Source organism: Emydura macquarii, unplaced genomic scaffold (genome assembly GCF_026122565.2).
Source record: "Emydura macquarii macquarii isolate MOO-44397 ecotype Brisbane River unplaced genomic scaffold, CSIRO-AGI_Emac_v2 contig_1551, whole genome shotgun sequence".
Lineage (NCBI taxonomy): Eukaryota > Metazoa > Chordata > Testudines > Chelidae > Emydura > Emydura macquarii.
The window spans coordinates 6,729,735-6,751,336 of record NW_027131688.1 but is presented as its reverse complement, the minus strand read 5'-3'; the positions used below and the strand labels follow the sequence as shown (position 1 = coordinate 6,751,336).

Genomic DNA, 21,602 nt, shown 5'->3' with positions numbered 1-21,602 from the left:
ATCGCGCGGCTTGGCTTTCGAGTCCTGCAGCCTGCGATCACAACTGTTCATGCAGCACCCTCTAGCTCTCCTGCTGGGGCACACACCTACATTTCTATTCAACCAAGTAAAAAGAATTGCCCTTTAGAATACCACCACCAATCCACTGAGGTCGGTATCGGTGTAACATGGCACCGTTTTATTTATGTAAGTAGACATTCCTTTCTTCCTACATGGCATGCTCCTGGTTGTTATAGTAAGGCGTCTTTTAGGCTGTGGGACTCAGCATTTGCCAGTATGATGTAAATTGCCAAACCGCGAAGGGAAAAAATCTAACCCGTCGTTAATATCCAAGGCAACCAGTTGCATGATTATCAATATGCACAAAGCATGGGAATTCCAAGCCTGTTGGTAGCAGTGGAGATAAAAGTTGGATCCAAAGGCAGAGGACCATATCACTTCTGCTAAAAGAGAATCTCCATTAGCTCATAGCAGTATAGGGCCAATGACACACAGTTGAGCAGCTCTGATTCCATCTAGTAGCATGTACTAGCCAGTTCATTGCAACGTAGGGATAGTTTTAAAAGTGATCAAGACTTTTAACCAGTGAAGTCAAGATGGATGATTAGTTTTTGTAAGCGAATGTTGTATTAGTTCTCTTGATGCCAAGATATCTATTTAAAAACCTTCTCTAGTGCAGTTTCTGCCTTGATACAGAATAAGCTTGTAGTGAAACATCTAATTAACCTGACTTTGCTTTTTATTCTTGATCAAAGGCGATCTTATTCCCAGACATCAGCAAGTATTCAGCACAAATCAGTTCTTCAGTGGGGTGAGAATTCCTGATCCAGAGAACATGGTAAGAGTGCCCTACACACTTACGTGTGTCAACGCTAATCCGCAGCGTGTATGCTAGGCAAATGAGAGGGGTGTTTTGACTCTCCTGGAGTATATAGTTCACAGAGCCGTGTATGGGGCTACATTTAAGCACTAGCTGATTGAGATGCAGGGCATATCCTAGTGATTAACGACCTGATGGAAGGAACCGATGGCCTGAGGCAGAGCTAAAAGCCATTCATCCTGGCCAGTCGGTGTTCTGCTTGCTATTGGACACAGCAAGTGCAAAACACAGACGCACGCTAGGCCCCGATCCTGCAAAAACTGAAGCATGTGCTTACCTTGAAGCATGCGAGTCGTGCCATTCAACTCACGAGCATAAGTCTTTGCATTAGAGGTCTGCATGGACTTCGTTTTTAAGTCCGACCGGGCCCAAGAGGGGCGAGTCATTTTCTGACCCGGCTCTGGCCCTTCCCCTGAACTTGAGTCAGTTCTGCTACTGCCTCCTGCCTGTGGGGTTGGCGCGATGCCTGCAGCTGGTTGCCCCATTCCTGCCAGTGGCTGCCCTCTGCCGTGCTGCATGCACGTTACCCAGTGAGAGGTGCCACGACTCCTTGGCACGCTTGCTCTGCAGAACACACAGCGTGGCGAGGTGGCGGCGGCCGGCAGGGGCAGGGCACGCAGCCATTGCTGCGCCAACCCCACAGGCGGGAGGAGGGAAGCTGACCCGGCTCAAACCTGAGAGAGTCAGGCAGTTTTCTGATGCAGCCCGACCGCCACCTGGCACGTGCAGTCAGGTCCCGTCAGGTTTCGATTGTGTTGCAGGCCTTTACTTTGTAGGGACAGGCCAACAGAAACCAGAGATGGAACAGCCCCTGTTATCAGCTTGTCCCTCTCTCTGCTGGTGTGGGATCATTCCCTTTGCTGTATACTAGAAAGCTTTACCCAGTCCAGTTTCAGGTCACCCAAAGAGGACTTTTGCCATATCCATTGGGAGACTCTTTTGCAGGTAACTTTATCTCCGTCATGTCTTGTTTGGTTGGCTTTTTTAATCTGATGTTCCGTTTAAATTTTCCTTTGATCATTTTTATCCCTTCACTCCTAGTCTGACTCAGTCAAACCTCTAAACAATTGCTCTTCTGGGTGTTCGCTTGCACGTGATGTTTGCAGATGGTTATCTTATTCCACCTTCATTATTGGCCTACGATTAATAGATGTGGAATTACTTTACTTTAATTTCCTCATGATTTAATCCTCACAGACCTTTGTTACTTTGTCGTTCCATGCCTTTAATCCTCTATAAAATTCCTGTCAGTTTATCTAACACTGGATATACTGGATTCAGAACAAGAAGCAGATCATTCTTCAATAACTGTGTGTTTATTCAGAAACTGTGTATTTAAGGATCTTTAAAATACAGTTGATTGTGAAATGGGCTGAGTTGGAAGGGAAAAGAGATGAATGCACCATGTGGTGGGGAAAGTATGTTGGTGAGGGCACCCTGATAATGAAAAAGTTACTAACATAAATATACTTTATTTGTTCCAGGACCCACTAGAACTGAAATTTCCTAGCATTTCATATCCTGCTCTAGCACTAATGAAGGTAGGTGAAGCACAGTCTGTGGTGAAGTACTGAGTTCACACTGAAACTCCATTTAGCTTATCCAAGAGAAGGATTATTCAGAGTTAGCCACCTGTGTGTGTGAGGTGTCTTGGGGAATTCTGTGTTGACTCTTAACCCTGGAACACCTGGATTCCAAGGATCTCTTTAAAAAACCTGCAAAGCCCACAGTTAACCACTAAAACCAGCTGCTTTTAACATTCTGTAATGTTTTCATCACCCTGTACACAAAAAGCCCCCCTGTGTGATCCTTTGCTGTGTTATGCTTTCTCAGGGCTGCCTTCACATGGATCCTGCTGAGAGGCTAACGTGTGAACAGTTACTGCAACATCTGTACTTTGACGGCATGAGAGAAGCGGGAGATCTGGGAAAGGAGCACGAAAAAGCCACTCGGAAGCCAACCAGACCAACTCGAAAGCACATGCCAGGGGTAAGACTTACTTCCTAGTGTTTGATGTTCCATGGCTTCTAGAAGGAGCTTGTTTTCCTTTTGTAGCTTCCAGCAGATGGAGTTAGGGTTCTTACACCCGCAGTTCTCAGGGAGATGAGAAGATACTTAAGAACGGCCATACTGGGCCATACCAATGGTCCATCTAGCCCAGTGTCCTGCTTTCTGACAGTGGCCAATGCCAAGTGCTTCAAAGGAATGACCAGAACACGTAATCATCAAGTGATTCATCCCCTGTTGCCCATTCCCAGCTTCCGGGAAACAGAGGCTAGAGACAGTTCAGAGCGTGGTTTTGTGTCCCTGCCCATCCTGGTTAATAGCCATTGATAGATCTACCCTCCATTAACTTATCTAGTTCTTTTTTAAACCCTGTTATAGTCTTGACCTTCACAGCGTCCTCTGGCAAAGAGTTCCACAGGTTGGCTGTGTGTTGTGTGAAGAAAGACTTCCTTTTGTTGGTTTTAAACCTGCTGCCTATTAATTTCATTTGATGAACCCAAGTTCTTGAGTTATGAGAAGGAGTAAATAACACTTCCTTATTTACTTTCTCCACATCAGTGATGATTTTATAGACCTCTATCATATTCCACCTTAATCATCTTTATTCCAAGATGAAAAGTCCCAGTCTTACTAATCTCTCCTCAGATGGAAGCTGTTCCATACCCCTAATAATTTTAGTTGCCCTTTTCTGTACCTTTTCCAATTCCAATATATCTTTTTTGAAATGGGGTGACCAGATCTGCACGCAGTATTCAAGATATGGGTGTACCATGGATTTGTAAAGGGGCAGTATGATATTTTCTGTCTTATTATCTATCTCTTTCCTAATGGTTCCTAACATTGTTAGCTTTTTTGATTGTCACTGCACATTGAGTGGATGTTTTTAGAAAACTATCCACAATGACTCCAAGTTCTTTCTTGTGTGATAACAGCTAATTTAGACCCCATCATTTTAAATATATAGTTGGGATTATGTTTTCCAGTGTGCATTACTTGGCATTTATGAACATTGGGCAACAAAATGACAGATGAAATTCAGTCACCCGGTTTTGTGAGATTCCCTTGTAACTCTTGGCAAAGGGCTTTGCAATTAACTAGCATGAGGAATTTTGTATCTGCAAATTTTGCCACCTCACTATTTGCCCCTTTTTCCAGATCATTTATGAATATGTTGAAGAGTACTAGTCCCAGTACAGAACCCTGGGGGACACCACTATTTACCTCTTTCCATTCTGAAAATTGCCCATTTATTCATACCTTTTTTTTCTTATCTTTTAACCAGTTACTGATCTAGGAGAGGACCTTCCCTCTTATCCCATGACTTCTTATTTTGCTTAAGAGCTTTTGGTGAGGGATCTTGTCAAAGGCTTTCTGAAAATCTAAGCACACTATATCCACTTGATCACCCTTGTCCACATGCTTGTTGACCAGTCAAAGAATTCTAGTAGATTAGTGAGGCATGATTTCTCTTTTTACAAAAACCAAGTTGACTCTTCCCCAACAAATCGTGTTCATCTGTGTGTCTGGTAATTCTGTTCTTTACTACAGTTTCAACTAATTTACCTGGTACTGAAGTTAGGCTTTACCAGTCTGTAATTGCCGGGATGTCCTCTGGAGTCTTTTTAAAAAATTGGCGACACATTAGCTATCCTCCAGTCATCTGGTACAGAAGCTGATTTTAATGATAAGTTACATACCACCGTTTAGTGGTTTTCCAATTTCACATTTGAGTTCCTTGAGAACTGTTGGGTGAATACCGTCTGGTCCTGGTGACTTATTACTGTTTAACGTATCAATTTGTTCCAAAACCTCCGCTAATGACACCTCAGTCTTGGACAGTTTCTCAGGTTTGTCACCTAAAAAGAATGGCTCAGGTTTGGAAATCTCCCTCATCCTCAGCCGTGAAGACCGATGCAAAGAATTAATTTAGTTTCTCTGCAATGGCCTTATCTTCCTCCAGTGCTCCTTTAGCATCTCGATCGTCCACTGGCCCCACTGGTTGTTTATCAGGCTTCCTGCTTCTGATGTACTTAAACGTTTTTTTGCTGTTACTTTTTGAGTCTTTGGCTAGCAGTTCTTCAATTTTGTATTATTTTTGGGCCTTCCTAACTATATTTTTACACTTCACTTGCCAGAGTTTGTGCTCCTTTCAATTTTCCTCAATAGGATTTAACTTCCACTTTTTAAAGAGTGCTGTTTTTCCTCTAACTGCTTCTTTTACTTTGTTGTTTAGCCCTGGTGAGACTTTTTTGTTCCTCTTACTATGTTTTTTAATCTGGGGTATACATTTAAATTGCACCTCTGTTATGGAGTCTTTAAAAAGTTTCCATGCAACTTGAAGGGTTTTCACTTTTGGCACTGTACCTTTTAATTTCTGTTTATCTAACTTTCTCATTTTTGTGTAGTTCCCCTTTCTGAAATTAAATCCTGCCATGGTGGGCTGCTTTGGTGTCGTCCCCCCCACCTTCCCTCAAATGGATGTTAAATTTGATTGTTATGATCACTATTACCAAGCGGTTCAACTCTATTCACCTCTTGAACCAGATCCTGTGCTCCACTTAAGACTAAATCAAGAATTGCCTCTCCTCTTGTGGGTTCCAGGACTTGCTGCTCCAAGAAGCAGTCATTCAGGATGTCAATACACTTTATCTCTGCATCCCATTCTGAGGTGACATGTACCCAGCCTATATGGGGATAGTTGAAATCCCCCATTATTATTGAGTTTTTTATTTGTATAGCCTCTTTAATTTCCTTGAGCATTTCAGTCACTATCACCATCCTGGCCAGGTGATCGGTAGTGTATCCCTACTACTATATTCTTATTATTCAAGCATGGAATTACTATCCTGAGAGATTCTATGGCGCAGTTTGGTTCATTTAAGATTTTTTACTTCACTTGACTCTGTGCTTTCTTTCACACATAGTGCCACTCCCCCACCAGTACAACTTATTCGTCCTTCCGATATATTTTGTAGCCTGATCTTTCCATGTCCATTGATTGATTATCGCCATTCCACCAAGTTTCTGTGATGCTTATAATATCAATATCCTTATTAAATACGAGGCACTTGAGTTCACCCATCTTAGTATTTAGACTTCTAGCATCTGTAGATAAGCACTTAAAAACATGGTCACTGTTTAGCTGAGGATCCCCAGATCAGACCAGCCATGGGCGGTTCTAATTTTTTACCCAAGAAGACAATTAATTGCCTTGCTAACAAAGAAACCCAATGAAATCTGAACTTTAGGCCAGATCCTCATTGAGACGCTGGAGATTAACGGCAGACAAGTGTAATTAGCCAGAGCCAGTTAGAAGTGAACACGTCTGACAAAACGGTGGCACGGTAGTTACTTGAATCTAACTCATGCTCTCGCTCTACTGAGAGGTCCTTTTGGACTGCTCAGTGCTATTGGATGGCAAAGAGCTGGGGCCACATATTTTGACTGGTGAAAAGATCATGTCCTATCCTACTGGACACGGGCTTGGCTGCATCTGCACATCTCTGGCTCTGGGCTCGATTTATTGCAACTCGTTATATCTAGAAACCAGAGCACTGCACGCTCTCTTGCTTCTGTAGGCCAAGCTCATTGCACTACCGAGGGGCTCCCTGCATCCCTACACTCCCTTTGCGCCTGCAAGCTCCCTGTGCCCCACTGTCCTATCCCCTCTGTTTCAGAGACTCCCTGTAACTCGTCCCAGCCCAGCCCGTCCCGTCCTGTCCCGTCCCTGGAACAGGGGGTTCTGTGTCCTCCTTACCCCTTACCACCATACTCATTTCTTTTCTTTCTGCATGGGAGATGAGTCATTCAACCTTTTAAACTGCACTGGGAGGATGGGCAGAGCTGAGACGGGGCTGGTGTTAATGCTTGAAGGTGCGGATGGCAGCTCATACTCTATAGACAATGCAGAGAGGATTGAAGCTGCTGGCTCTACTAACCAGGTGTCAGCGCTCTCCGTACCCCCCCTTTACCAAAATCACTAGCGTTCTGCCCTTTGCTGCCCAGACCATTCGCTGACATTTCGGAATGCGTCAGATGCGGCATTCGCAAGGTCTTGCAGATACATAAACACCAAGAGACAAATGCCGTCAAGCCAAGTGTCCTTCCGTCATTTGGCCAATAAAACTGCACGCCCTGAGTAAGCTCGAACATACCAAATGCAGCTGGCTGGCTGCTTGGCAACACAGGTTGCCATGAACACCTCGCCATGGGGTTCTCTTCTCTGGACTGGCTTCCTTTTGGAGCACAATCCAGCCCAAGCTCTCTGATACCGATCCTCTCAGCCCTCCAAGGGGTTTGCACGAGCCACCTAAGAGCTTGTCTTTCCTCCTGGGACCCTGACCTCCCAGGACAGCTGCGTTCCACTGGAACTTGACAGTAATGGGCGGCTCATGAATATGAGACAGAACTTGGCAAAATTGTTGCAAATTGACATTCTCATAAGAACAGCCCTACTGGGTCAGACCAAGGGTCCATCTAGCCCAGTAGCCTGTCTTCCGACAGTGGCCAATGCCAGGTGCTTCAGAGGGAATGAACAGAACAGGCAATCATCAAGTGATCCTGACTTCTGGCAGTCAGAGGCTAGGCATAGGATACCCAGAGGATGGGGTTGCATCCTTGCCCATTTTGGCTAATAGCCATTGATAGATAAGTTCATGAAGGATAGGCCTAATTCTCTTTTGAACCCCATTATAAGTTTGCATTGTGTGAAGAAGTACTTGCTTTTGTTTGTTTTAAACCTACTGCCTATTAATTTCATTGAGTGACCGCTGGTTCTTGTGTTATGTGAAGGAGTACATAACACTTCCTTATTCTCTTTATCCACACCACTCATGATTTTATTAGACCTCTATCGTATGCCTGTTAGTCACCTCTTTTCCAAGCTGAAAAGTCCCAGTCTTTTTAATCTCTCCTCATATGGATCCATATCCTTAATCATTTTTGGTTCCCGTCTCTGTACCTCATCCATTTGTACTGTATCTTTTTTGAGATGGGGTGACCAGAACTGCACCCAATATTCAAGGTGTGGGCGTATCATGGATTTCTGTACTGGCATTTTGATATTTTCTGTTTTGTTACCTAACCATTTCCTATTGGTTCCTAATATTGTTAGCTTTTTTTTTTTTTTTACTGCCGCTGCACAGTCAAGGATGTTTTCAGAGAACTATCCACTATGACTCCAAGATCTTTCTTGAGTGGCAATAGCTAACTTATATCTCATCATTTTGTGTGTGTATGTGTATATCTATATCTTATCTATCTATCTATCTAGTTGGGATTGTGTTTTCCAATGTGCCTTACTTTGCATTTATCAACATTTTGTTGCCCAGTCACCCAGTTTTGTGAGATCCCTTTGTAACTCTTCGCAGTCTGCTTTGCTCTTAACTATGTTGAGTAGTTTTGTATCATGCAGATTTTGCCACCTCACTGTTTCCCCTTTTTCCAGATCTTTTATGAATTTGTTGAACAGGACTGGGCCCAGTACAGACCCCTGGGGGACACCCCTATTTACCTCTCTCTCTATGCTGAAAACTGACCATTTCATTCCTACCCTTTGTTTTCTATCTTTAAACCAGTTACTGATCCAAGAGATGGCCTTACCTCTTATCCCATGACTGCTTACTTTGTTTAAGAGCCTTTGGTGAGGGTTCTTGTCAAAGCCTTCCTTAAAGTCCAAGTACACGATATCCATTTGATCACCCCTTGTCCACATGTCTGTTGACTCCCTCAGTGAATTCTAATAGATTGGTGAGGTGTGTTTTATGAAAGCTGTGTTGACTCTTCCCCAACAAATCAAGTTCATCTATGTATCTGATTGTTCTGTTCTTTACTACAGTTTCAACCAATTTCTGTTATTGAAGTTAGGGTTATTGGCCTGTAATTGTCAGGATCACTTTTGGCGCATTTTCAAAAAATTGGTGTCATATTAGCTATCCTCCAATCATCTGGTACACAAGCTGATTTAAGTGATAGGTTACATATTACGTTTAGTAGTTCTGCAATTTCATATTGGAGTTCCTTCAGAACTCTTGGGTGAATACCATCTGGTCCTGGTGACTCATTACTGTTTAATTTATCTGTTTGTTCCAAATCCTCTTCTGTTGACACCTCAATCTGAGACAGTTCCTCAGATTTGTCACCTAAAAAGAACGACTCAGGTGTGGAAATCTCCCTCACATCCGCTGAAGTTAAGACCAATGGAAACAATTCATGGATCAAATCAACTCCCCGGCCCTTTGCCTTGTGATTGACTGACTGATGATAACGCTAGTCTTTTATCTGCCTGTCAAAATAAATTATTTGCCCAAAATAAATGGGTTGAGTAAAATTTTGAAGAGCTGTTCCAAGGAAAATTGTAGAACCACATGAACAAATGTATATCTGATCTGGGTCTCTAAATGTGCAAAGTGCATAAATGTTTTTTGTAGTTCAAATATTTTTGAATGGCTTACAGTATCATTTAGAAAATGAAATGCATAAAATTACTTCAAATTCCTACAAAAGTGTAAACTGTGATTTCTGCTTTAGTTACAGTACCTGCCACAGTTAACCAGCAGTAACATTTTACCAGCTTTGGAGAACAAGAAGTACTATGGCAACACAAGAAAATTAAACTACCATTTCCCCAACATCTAACAAGGTGGCATGTCACTGCTACGAGAGAGCTATTTATTGGTCAGCGCGCAAGCCTTCAACAATTTCTAAAAGGGAGACTTCAGGTGAAAAACTAAATGTAAATTTTATAAATAGACACATAAGTGATCTCTGAAGTTAGTTTTTGGTAGGTCGCCAATGGAAGGAAACCCCTGTATAGAAAGCTCAGAGCAGAATGCTAATCAGTATTCTATGTACAAAGGAGAACACAAGTGTTTTGTGTTGTGATTATATTGCGGTTCAGGGTTACCAAGAACCACTGCTTACAGTGTGTGACTTTTAACAAACCACATCGACTGCCTGTACCTAAGACTTTGCAGTAAAGTGAAAAGCATGCCAAATATGTTTGTTTCAGGAAGTCCCATTGTGTCAAAGCATTTAAAAATAATTTTAAAAAAATTAGACTGTATATTACACAGCACTCAATAGTTGATCGTGCAAACACTGCGTAATTTTATTCATATGAGCAGGCCCAACAGTGGGATTTCCTATGTGAGTAAAGTTACTTGTGTGAGTGTGTAAGAATAGGGCTGGAGCCTGTTCAGCAAATTGGAGCAATTGCTCAGTTGGCCGAACAAGGTGAAATATAAATACTTTAAAAGGGCAAGTAAGGTGTTAGGAGCGGTGGAAAAGCCTATGGTAGATGGAATGGAATGGCCAACGGACTACAGCATTGTGTATTTTATTGTGCCCCCCATCAATGACACACACACACTCTTTTAGTAAAATCTTGCTGTTGCTTTAAAATATGTTTTTTAGGTTTCCCCCTGCCTTTCTCTTTCTGGCATTACCAAGAGATTTCACTTATTTGGTCAATCCAGAAACCGTTCACCTGTGGTTTATAATACTAGAAATGAACAGGCAGGAAGGTCTTCTAAATATCTACAGTAGGATAAATCTCATTGCTTTTGTGTAATCTCAGGATGTAATACTATATTGGTTTTGAATAAAATTAACGTAGCTCAGATTTCTAGTTGTGTGCCAATGGTTGATAAGCGTGTCAGTGGTGGGTGTGGGTGTGTGTGGGTGGTACAACCTCTGAAGTATTTAATAGCTGTGTGAAATCTGGAGAAAATGTTACTCTTTTGAATAAAACAGTTCAAAAGCTTGACATTGTTTTAGTGGGACAGGTAGCCAGACACGGTGTTGGGAGATTAACTTATTTGTTTTGTACTTTAATGTTCATATAAGTGGACTAAAACATTTTATATCATTTAATCTCAAGCATTGTCCCTTATGTATTTGCTTGGTTATTTCCACTTTGAGAGGGGGGGAAAAAATTAAATGTCAGTGTTTTCTGTAGGAAGAAGTCATCCAGCCTCGCATCTTTGTGATAGAACAGAGCAATTTGGCTGTATAGTTAAGTAGCACGTAGGCTGAGTGTCAGATCCTGGATCCTGTGCTGTGGAGTGGTCTGGAGTTCAATATCTCAAGCCCAGTTCCTGCCAGGCCCACCCTCTGAACAGTCGGAATATAGGTATTGTATTGCCAGACAGGATTAGCCCCGGGGTCAGTCTACTCCAGAATCTTGTCAGATGCTTGAGGAAGGGGTGAGAGAACGCCATGGTAGAGAGATGTGAGATAATCTGTCTCCCCCCCTCCTCCTGGTCTCTGATAGTCAAAGATTGGCCTAAGCACAATTTTGCCTGTTTGTGGTATCTGGACCCCACTTGAACTCAGAGGGTCTGATTCTGCTCTCATTTGTACTGATGAAGTGTGAGTAATTCTCTGAAAGTCAAGTTACTTCAAGGTGCGTGAGATCAGAAACCCGGACCGCTGCTGAAACCAACTACTTGATGCTAGATAGGGCCTGAAGTTTCCTCACCAACCTTGTGGTAAGTAGGTGGAGCGGCTGGTACACGTCACTTCCCAGTAGATTAGTGGGACATTTCAACTTGCATCTTCTTGTAAGCGTTTTAGGTGGTGGTTCTCCATAACACAGTCCCTTTAATCACTCAATTAAATTCCAAAGCCAGTTCCAGTAGAAAAGCCCACTCACTGGTAAGGAAAAAGCTCTAGAGCAGAGACTAACGCTCTCCTGCCAACGGTGGATTCTGTGGGAGCAGCAGCTGTCGGGAGCTACATGACAAGCTCATTAAAAAGTTACACTGGTTATATTTTTCCTCAAAGATTCCCTCTTCCCACTCTGCGGTCTGGGGTGGCCATATTTCTTCCTTAAGAGCCTGTCAACCCTCGTCCTTCTAGATGAGCGGCAGAGTTCACTAGCAGACACCACCTGTGTTGGAATTATTATTATTTATGCAGGGTATTACCACAACACTAATTTAACCATGAATTCCTTTATTAAATCCAAATGGGTATTTATACAATTGCTCTAAACATGCCACAAGAACCCTAAATAAGCAATTTCCTGCATCCAAACAGTAACAAAACACTAATTTGATCAGGATACTTACAAATGGACTAAAGCCAGGGATGCTTAGGCCCATCTTGGTTGGCTCCAATGTGGTTGGACAGGTGAGGTAATGAACCTCTTAAGAGTTTACTTTTTATGCCCTTTAACAAACAAGCGATGCCCTTACCAATTACTGATTCCAGCTAAAAACCAGTTTGAGACCATTCACCCTTCTTTCCATTCTCCCCAAGCCCTTTCCTTCCTCTCCTCCTTGCTGACCAACTGTTTTCCTTTTGCATCTGGGTTCATGTAGGCCCTAATCTTTTAGAGGACGCTGGGATGTAGGGTGGCAAGGGCCATGGTGGCTCGTTTTAAGACCTTATTAAAACCATCTGCAGTCAGCCCTGTTGGTCAGAGGCCTTTTTAGAAGCTTTTCCTTGTTTTTTAGTTATTCTTTGAACCAGACATCCTCCTTACTTCATTCCTTCTGGTCTTAGCACTCATTTTCAAGGCCTTCCTTTACAACACTTTTTCTTCCTCAAACTTAGCTAAACCTAATTCTTTAATTTCATATTTATCCTAAATACCTGAGCAGCTTTACTATCCCCAAATTGCTGCGCACATACCCTCCAAGATACAGGCCATTGAGTCTTGCAGCATGGACAGGTTGTTCAAATGGGACAAACAAGGGATGTTCTTCATTCTGCTGTGCATTAAATTTGGGGGGGAAAGAGGATTTAAAGGAAAGGAAAAAAGAGCACCAGGTTGCACCTGGTGAAGATTCCCAGAATGGAGGAGACAAAAAGAGGAAAGGTTTAGGGCTGTGATGAAGCAGACTGAATAGAGGTTTTCACTCTCCCCCTCTGGGAACTCTCAACACACAACTATGGCGTTAACAAGAACCTTGTTTCCTTCTCCTGGCAATTCTCTGCCCTACTCCCAGAATCCTGGAAGCACTATAACCCTTTTGAAGATAGACCATCTCTGTCCCCCTTGGCAGAAATAGAAAATATTGGTTACTAATTAAGTCGTTTCATGAAGTGAACCCGAACCTGTTCTGTGGTAGGTACAAGGTCTAATTCAGCCCAATGTGGTTTAAAGCAATGGTCTATGCAAGGACATACACCAGAAAATCTGCTGCTTTTCGGGGGGGGGGAAACATGTTTAGCATGCCAGCTGCAGCCCTTAGGAAAAGTTATACAGCCTGTCTTTGAAAAAAGCTACCCTCATTTCTTTACATTTGGACTTGACTTAGATGGGTTTTAAAGAACTGTCTAGTTCTTCAGCAATCATCTCTTTTCCATACTCATCTGGCAGTGCTCCAGGGATATGTTGTACTTTGCAAAGAGGTATAGCAGGAGATGCACCCCGTTCATGTCCCACAATCCCCTTGAGAGCTCCCCACAGGTCAGTGTGGCTCCAGGTTGCCTTCCTGCCTCTAATGCAGAGCTAGGCATGAATCATAAATCAATTAAAAACAGTAATTGTAATTCTGTACATCTGTGCAAGGAAAAGTATTTGGTTTTACTTATTTCCCCTGCTAATAAACAATTCTTTTAGTTAACTTCTTACAACCATCCACAACTTACAAGTGTTTACAGAATTGCCTTTGCTGTAGTGAGGTAAAAGCACAAATTAAATTCAACTACAATTCATTAAGCATATATTTTTTTTAACTCGCTTCAAAGCCATGGATGAAAGATCTTCTTCCCTGAGGCAATATAAGCACAGTGAGAACTGCACTAACACCCATATAGTTTGAGTTATAAATATTATGAAATAAGACATCTCAGAGTTCTGTAAAGATGTCTTTATTCTAAATCTAATTCTAGCTCCAGCGATGGCATTGATTTCTTAAGGATCTGAACTGTGGTTTCTCTCTCTCTTATCCCAGGAAGGTCACTCAGAAATAAATATTCAAGGTTCCTATAAATACATAAAAAATCAGTCAGTGGCTACTATACAAGACAAGGTGTGATTAATTTCAAAAGCATAGATACTTTCTCACTCAAATTATACATCTGGTGAGACTCTGTTGGCTGTAGCTGTTTCAAAGAATTTTTGATAGGGAGCCAATATTTTCAAAATTGGTCGCCTAAAGTTTTCAGATGTGCTTAGCGGCTACAAGCTTCCACTGATTAATTTCTTAAATTGTGTGCGATGCTTTACTGACAAAAATGAAGACAAGATCCCTGCCGTACATTCCATCCTGCTCTCTTTACGTTACTTTTTAGTACTACAAGAAGTCCTCCTATTAAATTACTAAGGCCGTGAAAGCCAAACTGGTTCTTCTTCATTAGCAAGGAGTTTGTCAATGTTTATACTCCTGTGTAATAAACAGTGTATATAAATGCTGCTTGAGGTGCTTTGCTGAATAGGGGCTTTACTCTCTCACTGCTCCCAGGCAGAGATTAAAAAACAAACATGGCCTCTCTCCCAAAGGCCTTACACACTATATCAGACATAGATAAAGGAAAGGGTAGGAAAGTGGTTAAAATAACGAAGCTAATAGGAGTTGCAGTGTATTGTAAATGCCAGGGCTGGGTTTTTTTGTTTTACACTGAGGAGGAAGGCTGGGGTAGTCTATGGTAGAAAGCAAGCTGAAAGGGGTTGTAGTTTCCTAAGACCCCAAGGGTATGTCTACACTGCAATAAAAGACTCATGACTCAGGTTTAAGGAGCTCAGGCTGCGGTGTAGACAATCACGTTGGAGCCCTGGCTCTGGGACCCTCCCCACTCACGGGATGTCACACCCCAGGCTCCAATGCGAGTGTCTACTTTGCAGTTTTACAGTGCAGTGTAGGGTAGACATATCCTGACCTCGTACTCAACAGGTAACAGGCAAATGTACTAATCCACTGCATTTGCAGAGACAATGCCTCAGCACAGGGACAGCACCATCTGCTATATTCTGTTGAACAGCCAACATTTCTGAATCTTACCTACAAACGGGGACATGAAAAAGTTAACTATGAGGACGTGACCCAGCTGTGGATTCATGTACTTTTAGTTAGGCTTCCTACTTTTAGCTCCCTAGCCTATGGTTCTACTTAGTGAATTATTGTTAGAGTTAATGGATTTGTTAGAATTTTTTGTGTTAATTCAAACTATTCAAACTCATTGCTCAGGACAGCCCTCATCGTTTTGCTGTACATCACAGACTACTGAAAGCTAATGTAAACAAAAGGAATGAATTTCAGTGATCTAAAACAATTCTAAACATACAAATATGGCCACAGCTAGAAAAATCATGTTCTACAAGACATTCCCTCAATGGCTCACGTTAGTTTGTGGAGTGCTATGATGCCTTTATCTGTGACATTCCCACAGGAAATTATCATCAGCCGCAGCAGACTTTTCTGTAAACTCTCAGTTTCACTGATCCTCTGCAGACACTCATCGTGGATATAAATACACTTGCTCAGCTTAATTTCCTCAATGTGTTCGAGACCATCTGAAAAAGAGAAAAATCATTATACAAGGAGCAAACTTTCCGAGGTGCCACCAACGGGCTTCCAGTTCTTATTCTCATGCTTCCATAAACTGGTGGCAACAGATACCTGCATATGGAAGGGCCATAATGCATCATGAATTAGGTTATGGTACTGTACTCTGCAGCAGTCCCATTGCTGGCTTCATGACTAAGGGGTTTATATGGAAGTAGACAAATGACAGAAAATCAGCACGCACATCATGACTAATAAGTGCTGAATTAACAATGATATTATGCAAGAAATGTAAGGTAACTTGCAAAGAAAAAAGTGTATGAACCATTTTTGTTCTTTGCTGTATAAAGAAGGACTGAAATGCGACAACTTTTTAAAAATTCTGCTTATTTTAAATTAGAAATTCAGGGCTTGCTTATCTAGCTTTTCCTGGAAGAGACTATGGATGACTGGAGAACTAGCAGTACTACGACTTCACAAAGACCAAAAATTGAAACTGGATTTACAGGAAGTATTTTTATTCAGAACATTGAAAACCTTGGTTTGCATTAATGCATACTGAACTAATGAACTCATTTAACTAATAAATCTTTGTTCCAACTGCTTAATGCTCTTCCCTCTTCAAATAATGGCTGAGAAAGCTTCCAATCCACTTGTGTCCTAAAAAAAGACCTCCAGCAAAAACAGAGGCACAATCTGATATTTCTCAAGTAAAACAGAATTTTTTTTTTTAAATCAAGTCTTCTCGGAGTCAAAAAAAAAAAAGGACACAACTGCTTAGTCTTTGATGCAAATGGATGAATTTTAAGGAGAATTCAATATATAATTTGCAAAGCTGTCTCTTGGTTACCCAAATAATCAAATCCTCTGTGCATGATGCAGGACTCTGTGGCATCGATTGCTTGTATCTTGTATTTTCCTAAAGGCCCTGTTGGGAGACCATTGTAGTCATGTTGCCATTTATCATAGCCTTGGAAACGCACCAGCGCTCCACACCGCAGAAGCCATTCAGAAGCTGCTCTATCAGGGCCCACCGTCTTTATACGTTCATAGTCTACCCTGTCAACATAGAAGAAAGAGTTAGATCTTCCTAGACCAACGTACAGCTTTATCACATTTGCAGCCCTATTACTGCACAATAAATATTTTTAAGTGTAGGATGTCAGAAAGAGAAAGATAGGAATGAGTCCCAGGGAAGTGGTTTACACATACTTATTAAGTCTGCACTATTTTTTTTTTTAATCTGGTAACTTGTGTTCATTTATATTTATACATTTATTTTTATTTTAAATGAAAATTCAATGTTGGTAATATAATGAAGAAAAATATTGCTAGCTGATCTGACACTTGTATTTCCCTATAAGGCTTTTGTCTGCACTAGCACTTTTGTGGTTAAAACTTTTGTTGGTCAGGGGTGTGAAAAAATACACCCGACCAACATAAGTTTTACCAACAGAAGCGTTGTCCCGCCGCCAGTGACGGCCGCTTGTGAAGGTGGTTTAATTATGTCGACAGGAGAGCTCTCTCCCGTCGGCATACAGAAGCTACATGGGTGACCTTACAGTAGTGCCGCTGTGAGATCTCTAGAGTAGACATAGCCTAACTAATTCTCTCCTTCTCTTTGTGCTCTGCATTCTACCTGTGCCAACCTCAGGCACTCATTAAGCTCACCTTATTAATTCAAAACTACTTGGCTGGCATGAAAATGACACACAAGTATTGCAAAAGCATGAAAAAGGCAGAGAAGTCTGTAAGCAGGGTACAAGATATGTCCAGCATTTGCCCAGAATAGGGCTTTACAACAATGTTTGGGAAGGGATTTTGTCTCCTGAGCCAGTTTTGACTCCATCATAGGTTGCTACACGTATGTCATTCCTGACTTCTCTTTCCTCAAGGTTTAACAATACTGCAAAGGGACGCCCCTGAGGAAGTAGTTAAAATCCTTAGATCTACACTGTAAGGATGCTTCTTAGGACTTGGTGGAGAATGCTGAAGAAGTGGAAGAAGGCTATGTCTACACTGACAGCAGCAAAGTCACCGCTGTCAGATCGACTTATCTGGATTGACTGAGTGGTCAGGGAAGACCCGCTCAGTCGATCCAGAAGTCGATGTACTAAAACCACCTCCTCAAGCGGCGCAGCGCTGCGTCGACAGGAATGCGGTTCCCGTCAGCGCAGTGCAGTGAAGACGGGGCGCAGAAGAGAAGCACAGCAGTCGACGGGAGTCATGCAAGTTCTTTGCGTACTTTGCGTCACTCCCGTTGACAGCCGCCGAATTGCCGAGGTAAGTGTAGACCAAGCTGAAGACTAAATGCAGACTATGAATGGCTGACATTTTTTAGGGGTAGAGAAATATATTAAATACATTTTAAACCTTTTTTAAAAATAAGAATCTCATTAGTACAACTAAATTACATTAGAAAAGACAATCCTTTAGAGCGCTTCTGAATCCATAAAGGAATTTTAGAATGCTACAGCCAGGATTTTAAATGCTAATGAAATCAAGGCCAAAGGAAGATGGGGGTTTAGGAAGACAATTTAAATTCTAACTTGTCTCAACCAATAAAATTACCTTACAACATACTGATTAAAGCACACGCTTTCCTGTGTAAATCAGTGATTTTGTTACCAGAAAATGTAAGAAACAACCCCATCTGACAACAGCATACTATTTGAAAAGAAAAATGCTCTTAATAGAAAAAGCTCTCTCCTGTCCTTCTGTGACTTGTAACTGGCTACCGTGCTTCCACATGCTACACAGAGATGTGCATCAGAGCTTTAAACTAGCACATGAACTATTAAATACATCCGGTTTTCTTACTTGTTAAAAACTGCATTCAGCCATCCCCAGAAGTGTCTGCATGCACCTGGGGTTGATAGTTTCTTTAAGCTGTGCACTGGCTGTATGAACTTTCCCAACAGCATCATAGAACGAAAAAGAGGTTTACTGAAATGTCAGTTTGGTGCATCTGTCCTCTTGCTACTAGTCATGTACAAAGAAAACATATATTACATGTATTTTGTTTTGGTTTAAAAAAAAACAAACTATATGTCACTTAATTGGAGGACATATTTTACTTTTTGGAGGCTACAGATATGAACGTATGAGTATGTCATCAGAAGCATCCAACTGACTGGCCGCCTGGAAAATGCTGAATCGCTAAGAATGAAATAGCAAAGTTAAACCTGCAGGTTGAAATCAAAGACCAGTTTTGGTTTCAAATTTAAAACAGAAGGTGTCTGCTTACAAACGTAAATAAATGCTGGATAGTTTCTGGTCACAGCCACACGACCAGCTATTGTGATTTAGTCAGGCCCTACTACTAAGAAGGGCAGAGTCAGTACGGGTGGGAGAGGTCTCCTAACTGAGAGCTCTAGCAGATTCATATCCTGTGGGGATCAGGCATAGAGTGGGATATAGGATATGTACACACTGCCAGTGGGATCGATCTATCTGAATCAAATAAGCGGCAGTGAAGACTCACTCAATCGATCCAGAAGTCGAGTCAATTAAACCACCTCGTCAAAAGGCGCAGCGCAGTGGAGACGGCGCAGTAAAGGGAAGTTACGAAGTCGACAGGAGTTACGCAAGCTACTCTGCATAGCTTGCGTAACTCCTGTCCACTGCCACTGAATTTCCCAGTAAGACTAAGCCATAGACTTTAAGGCCAGAAACAAGGATCATGATTAGGGCCCTAACAAATTCACAAGCATGAAAAACGCATCACAGACCATGAAATCAGACCTTCCCCATGAATCTAGCTATTGCAGAGGAGCAGGAGAGGCAGGGCTGGGGGTGCCCCAGCAGAGGGCTCCTACCATGCACCAAGCTCCAGCTGCTAGTCGCAGTGGGGCTGGGGAGGGAAAGGACTTCCTCTTCCCCTGCATGGCCACTCTTGTGGGGGGGAGATCAGATAGACACCATCTCCCCAGCTGCAGGAAGCTGCACAGCTATGCTGCAGCTAAGAAGTGAGGATGGCAATCCCCTGACCCCCCTACAATCTCTGTGTGACCCCTCCATTAGGGCATTATGGGTTGGGACCACCATGGTTACAACAACCTGAAATTTCAGTTGTTATTTGAAATTGACTGTTTAAAAAATCTTATGACCATGAAATTGACCAAAATGGACCATGAATCAGGATAATTTAGTCCAGAGATGCCCAAACTGTGCAGCACACCTAGGGTGACCAGATAGCATGTGTGAAAAACCAGGACAGGAGTGGGGGATAATAGATGACCATATAAGCCAACATATGAGCCTATATAAGACAAAGCCCTAAATGTCGGGACTGTCCCTATCAAATCAGGACGGCTGGTCACCCAAGGTGCGGATGAACGTTTGGGGAGGGCAGCAGGGCCCAGGCCAGCCCCCAAGGAGAGGAAGGGGGCAAGGAGGGAATGCCACCTAGCTCCGCTCTGCTCCGGAGGGTCCCGTCCCCCCAAGTCATGGCTCCAGCCCGTGGCTCCAGCACCCAGCCCAGCCCCGGCTCTCAGCCGCACCTCAGCTCTCAGCCCCGCACCCAGGGCCCCTGGGCCGGGCCATGGTCTCTGCAAGAGGGGGCGGGAAGAGGATGTAAAATGGGTCTGGGGAGCACGGCTCTAGTCCGACCCTGTGGTTGAGCCAGGCACGGCACGGCAGGGCAGGCCTCAACCCACGCTGTAAAGACCGCGCTCAGAGGCCCGGTAGGCCGGGCCGGGCCGGGCCGGGGCGCGCCAGTGGCCGGGCCTGCTGGGCTGCCCTGACTGAGCCGGCAGGGCCCAGGCTGTCCGCTCCCCGCCGAGCTCCCTGAGGCGGCGCGGGCCAGACCCGGGCCCACGGGCGGCCTGCGGCGGGGGCGGGCCCTGAGCACCCCGGAAGCGGCGGCGGCAGCAGCGCCCGGCCCGGCCCGGCCCGGCCGGTCCTCGCGAGGCTGTGGCAGGGGCGGTAATCCGAGGGCGGGCCCTGAGAGCCGCCGCCGGGACCAGCCCGAGATGCCGGCGCCGCTGCTGCGGGTGGGCCGCGCCTGGGGCCGGGCGGGCCTGGCCGGCCTGGGCCGGGCCGCGGGACACCAGCGCCGCCGCAGCAGCAGCAGCAGCAGGTGAGGCCGCCGGGGGCAGGGCCTGGCTCTTGTCGCAGGAGCGCCCGGGGGCCGCTCTCAGGAGCCCGGCCCGGCGGTGGCTGGAGGGAGTTAGAACTGGGCCGCGTGTGAACGCGCTTACTTCGGAGCAGCCGCCTCGCGGGGGGGGGGGCCCGAAGCGGATTCAGTCGCTGTCGGTGCGAACCAGGCGAGCTGGGGGGCGGCGCCGGCTTCGGGTCAGCCGCTGGGGGCTGGCGGGGCCGGGCAGGGAGGGCTCCGAAACCGGCGGGCCGGGGAACTCCCCCGTCGGCGGCTTCTGGCCCGAAACGGTTTGACACCGAAGTTTGCGTCTACTCGAAAGACCCGCGGCTGCGGTGTGTGGCTGATTCACGGTGCGAGGCCAATAGCGCGCCGGGCCCTAGCACCTCCCCTGGCCGGTGCTGAGTCGGACTGAGTCCTGGGAGGACAGGCCGTGTGTAAACAAGCACACGCGTGGCATTGTTTTTTTTGCAGAATTGGGGCCTGAGATCCCCTGTTGGCTTCACACACACTGGTGAAATCAACCACACGCTTTGCTTCCCGGGGAAGAATTCATGGGTCAGGAATATTAAGCGCACAATCTGGGAATCTCAAAAGCGACAACTACTGTCTCGCAATAAATAAGTGTCACTGCACGTTGGTGTCACAACCTGGCCCCGTCCCCTTTGGAGAGAGCCCAGTTTGCGAGTGGATTCCCTAGCTGGATCCTATGTGCTCCTAAAGCAGCCAGACCACTCTTCTCGCTCTTGATCTTTAAGGCATGCTCCCAGCTGCAGATGTCCTGTCTGTCTTGGGACAAGGGGCTCTGCACACCAGCCGCTTTAGACCTCTGAATCAGTGCCACAGCCCTCCCGAGCCCCCACTTGCTTACACACATTTCCTGAGTTCCACCACCTTGCTCTGGGGGCACTGAGCTTCTCGATTAACTGGGACAATTTGGCAGGCAACCAATGAATGCAAGCTTAGTTAGCAAAGTAATTTATTAACTGCAAGTACTTTAAACAGCACTAAAGTTACAGATCTTTGAAGAAACCGAAAATGCTCCTGAGATCCTTTCCTCCCCTTTAGTTTGATCCTTCTCCTTCTGTGAGCTGGAGGCCTGGTCAGCATTCTTAGGCTAGGCAGACCCTCCTGGCTTTTCATCTCTCTCTGGACAGGTCTT

General features: G+C 44.3%; 3 protein-coding genes across 5 annotated transcripts in view; 2 read left to right on the top strand and 1 right to left on the bottom strand.

Annotated features, from left to right (window-relative positions):
• The window catches only part of CDKL1 (cyclin dependent kinase like 1), a 35,019-nt gene extending 24,511 nt beyond the window's left edge, over positions 1-10,508 (top strand). For both annotated transcript variants that reach the window (XM_067554742.1, XM_067554741.1), the window contains 4 exons: positions 756-838; positions 2,365-2,421; positions 2,714-2,869; positions 9,416-10,508. In XM_067554742.1, the coding sequence (XP_067410843.1) occupies positions 756-838; positions 2,365-2,421; positions 2,714-2,869; positions 9,416-9,523 (404 nt within the window). In that variant the 3' untranslated portion in view covers positions 9,524-10,508. The remainder of the gene's footprint in view (positions 1-755; positions 839-2,364; positions 2,422-2,713; positions 2,870-9,415) is intronic.
• Positions 10,509-11,825: 1,317 nt separating this feature from the next.
• Positions 11,826-20,853, bottom strand: DMAC2L (distal membrane arm assembly component 2 like). Of its 2 annotated transcripts, none has more exons than XM_067554738.1 (5): positions 20,544-20,853; positions 18,163-18,321; positions 16,193-16,401; positions 15,179-15,350; positions 11,826-13,823 (listed from the first exon to the last, which is right to left on the bottom strand). In XM_067554738.1, exons 2-5 carry the CDS (start codon positions 18,267-18,269, stop codon positions 13,709-13,711), a joined length of 603 nt encoding a protein of 200 aa, XP_067410839.1. In that variant the 5' UTR covers positions 18,270-18,321; positions 20,544-20,853; the 3' UTR covers positions 11,826-13,708. The 2 variants fall into 2 exon arrangements, with proteins under 2 accessions (XP_067410839.1, XP_067410840.1); XM_067554739.1 differs by having other exon boundaries at positions 18,163-18,273.
• Positions 19,650-21,602, top strand: part of L2HGDH (L-2-hydroxyglutarate dehydrogenase) — a 28,457-nt gene continuing 26,504 nt past the window's right edge. The window contains exon 1 of the mRNA XM_067554740.1: positions 19,650-20,422. Within this exon, the coding sequence (XP_067410841.1) occupies positions 20,316-20,422 (107 nt within the window). The 5' untranslated portion in view covers positions 19,650-20,315. The remainder of the gene's footprint in view (positions 20,423-21,602) is intronic.

What these genes read in the sequence shown, in the direction of transcription:
- DMAC2L (XM_067554738.1), bottom strand. Translation starts at nt 18,269, where the DNA reads ATGATGCTGTTGGGAAAGTTCATACAGCCAGTGCACAGCTTAAAGAAA. An exon ending in CTGAATGCAGTTTTTAACAA is followed by an intron (nt 16,402 to 18,162) that starts GTAAGAAAACCG and finishes CTATGTTGACAG; the next exon opens with GGTAGACTATGAACGTATAA. An exon ending in ATAGCACTCCACAAACTAAC is followed by an intron (nt 13,824 to 15,178) that starts GTGAGCCATTGA and finishes ATGTATTTATAG; the next exon opens with GAACCTTGAATATTTATTTC.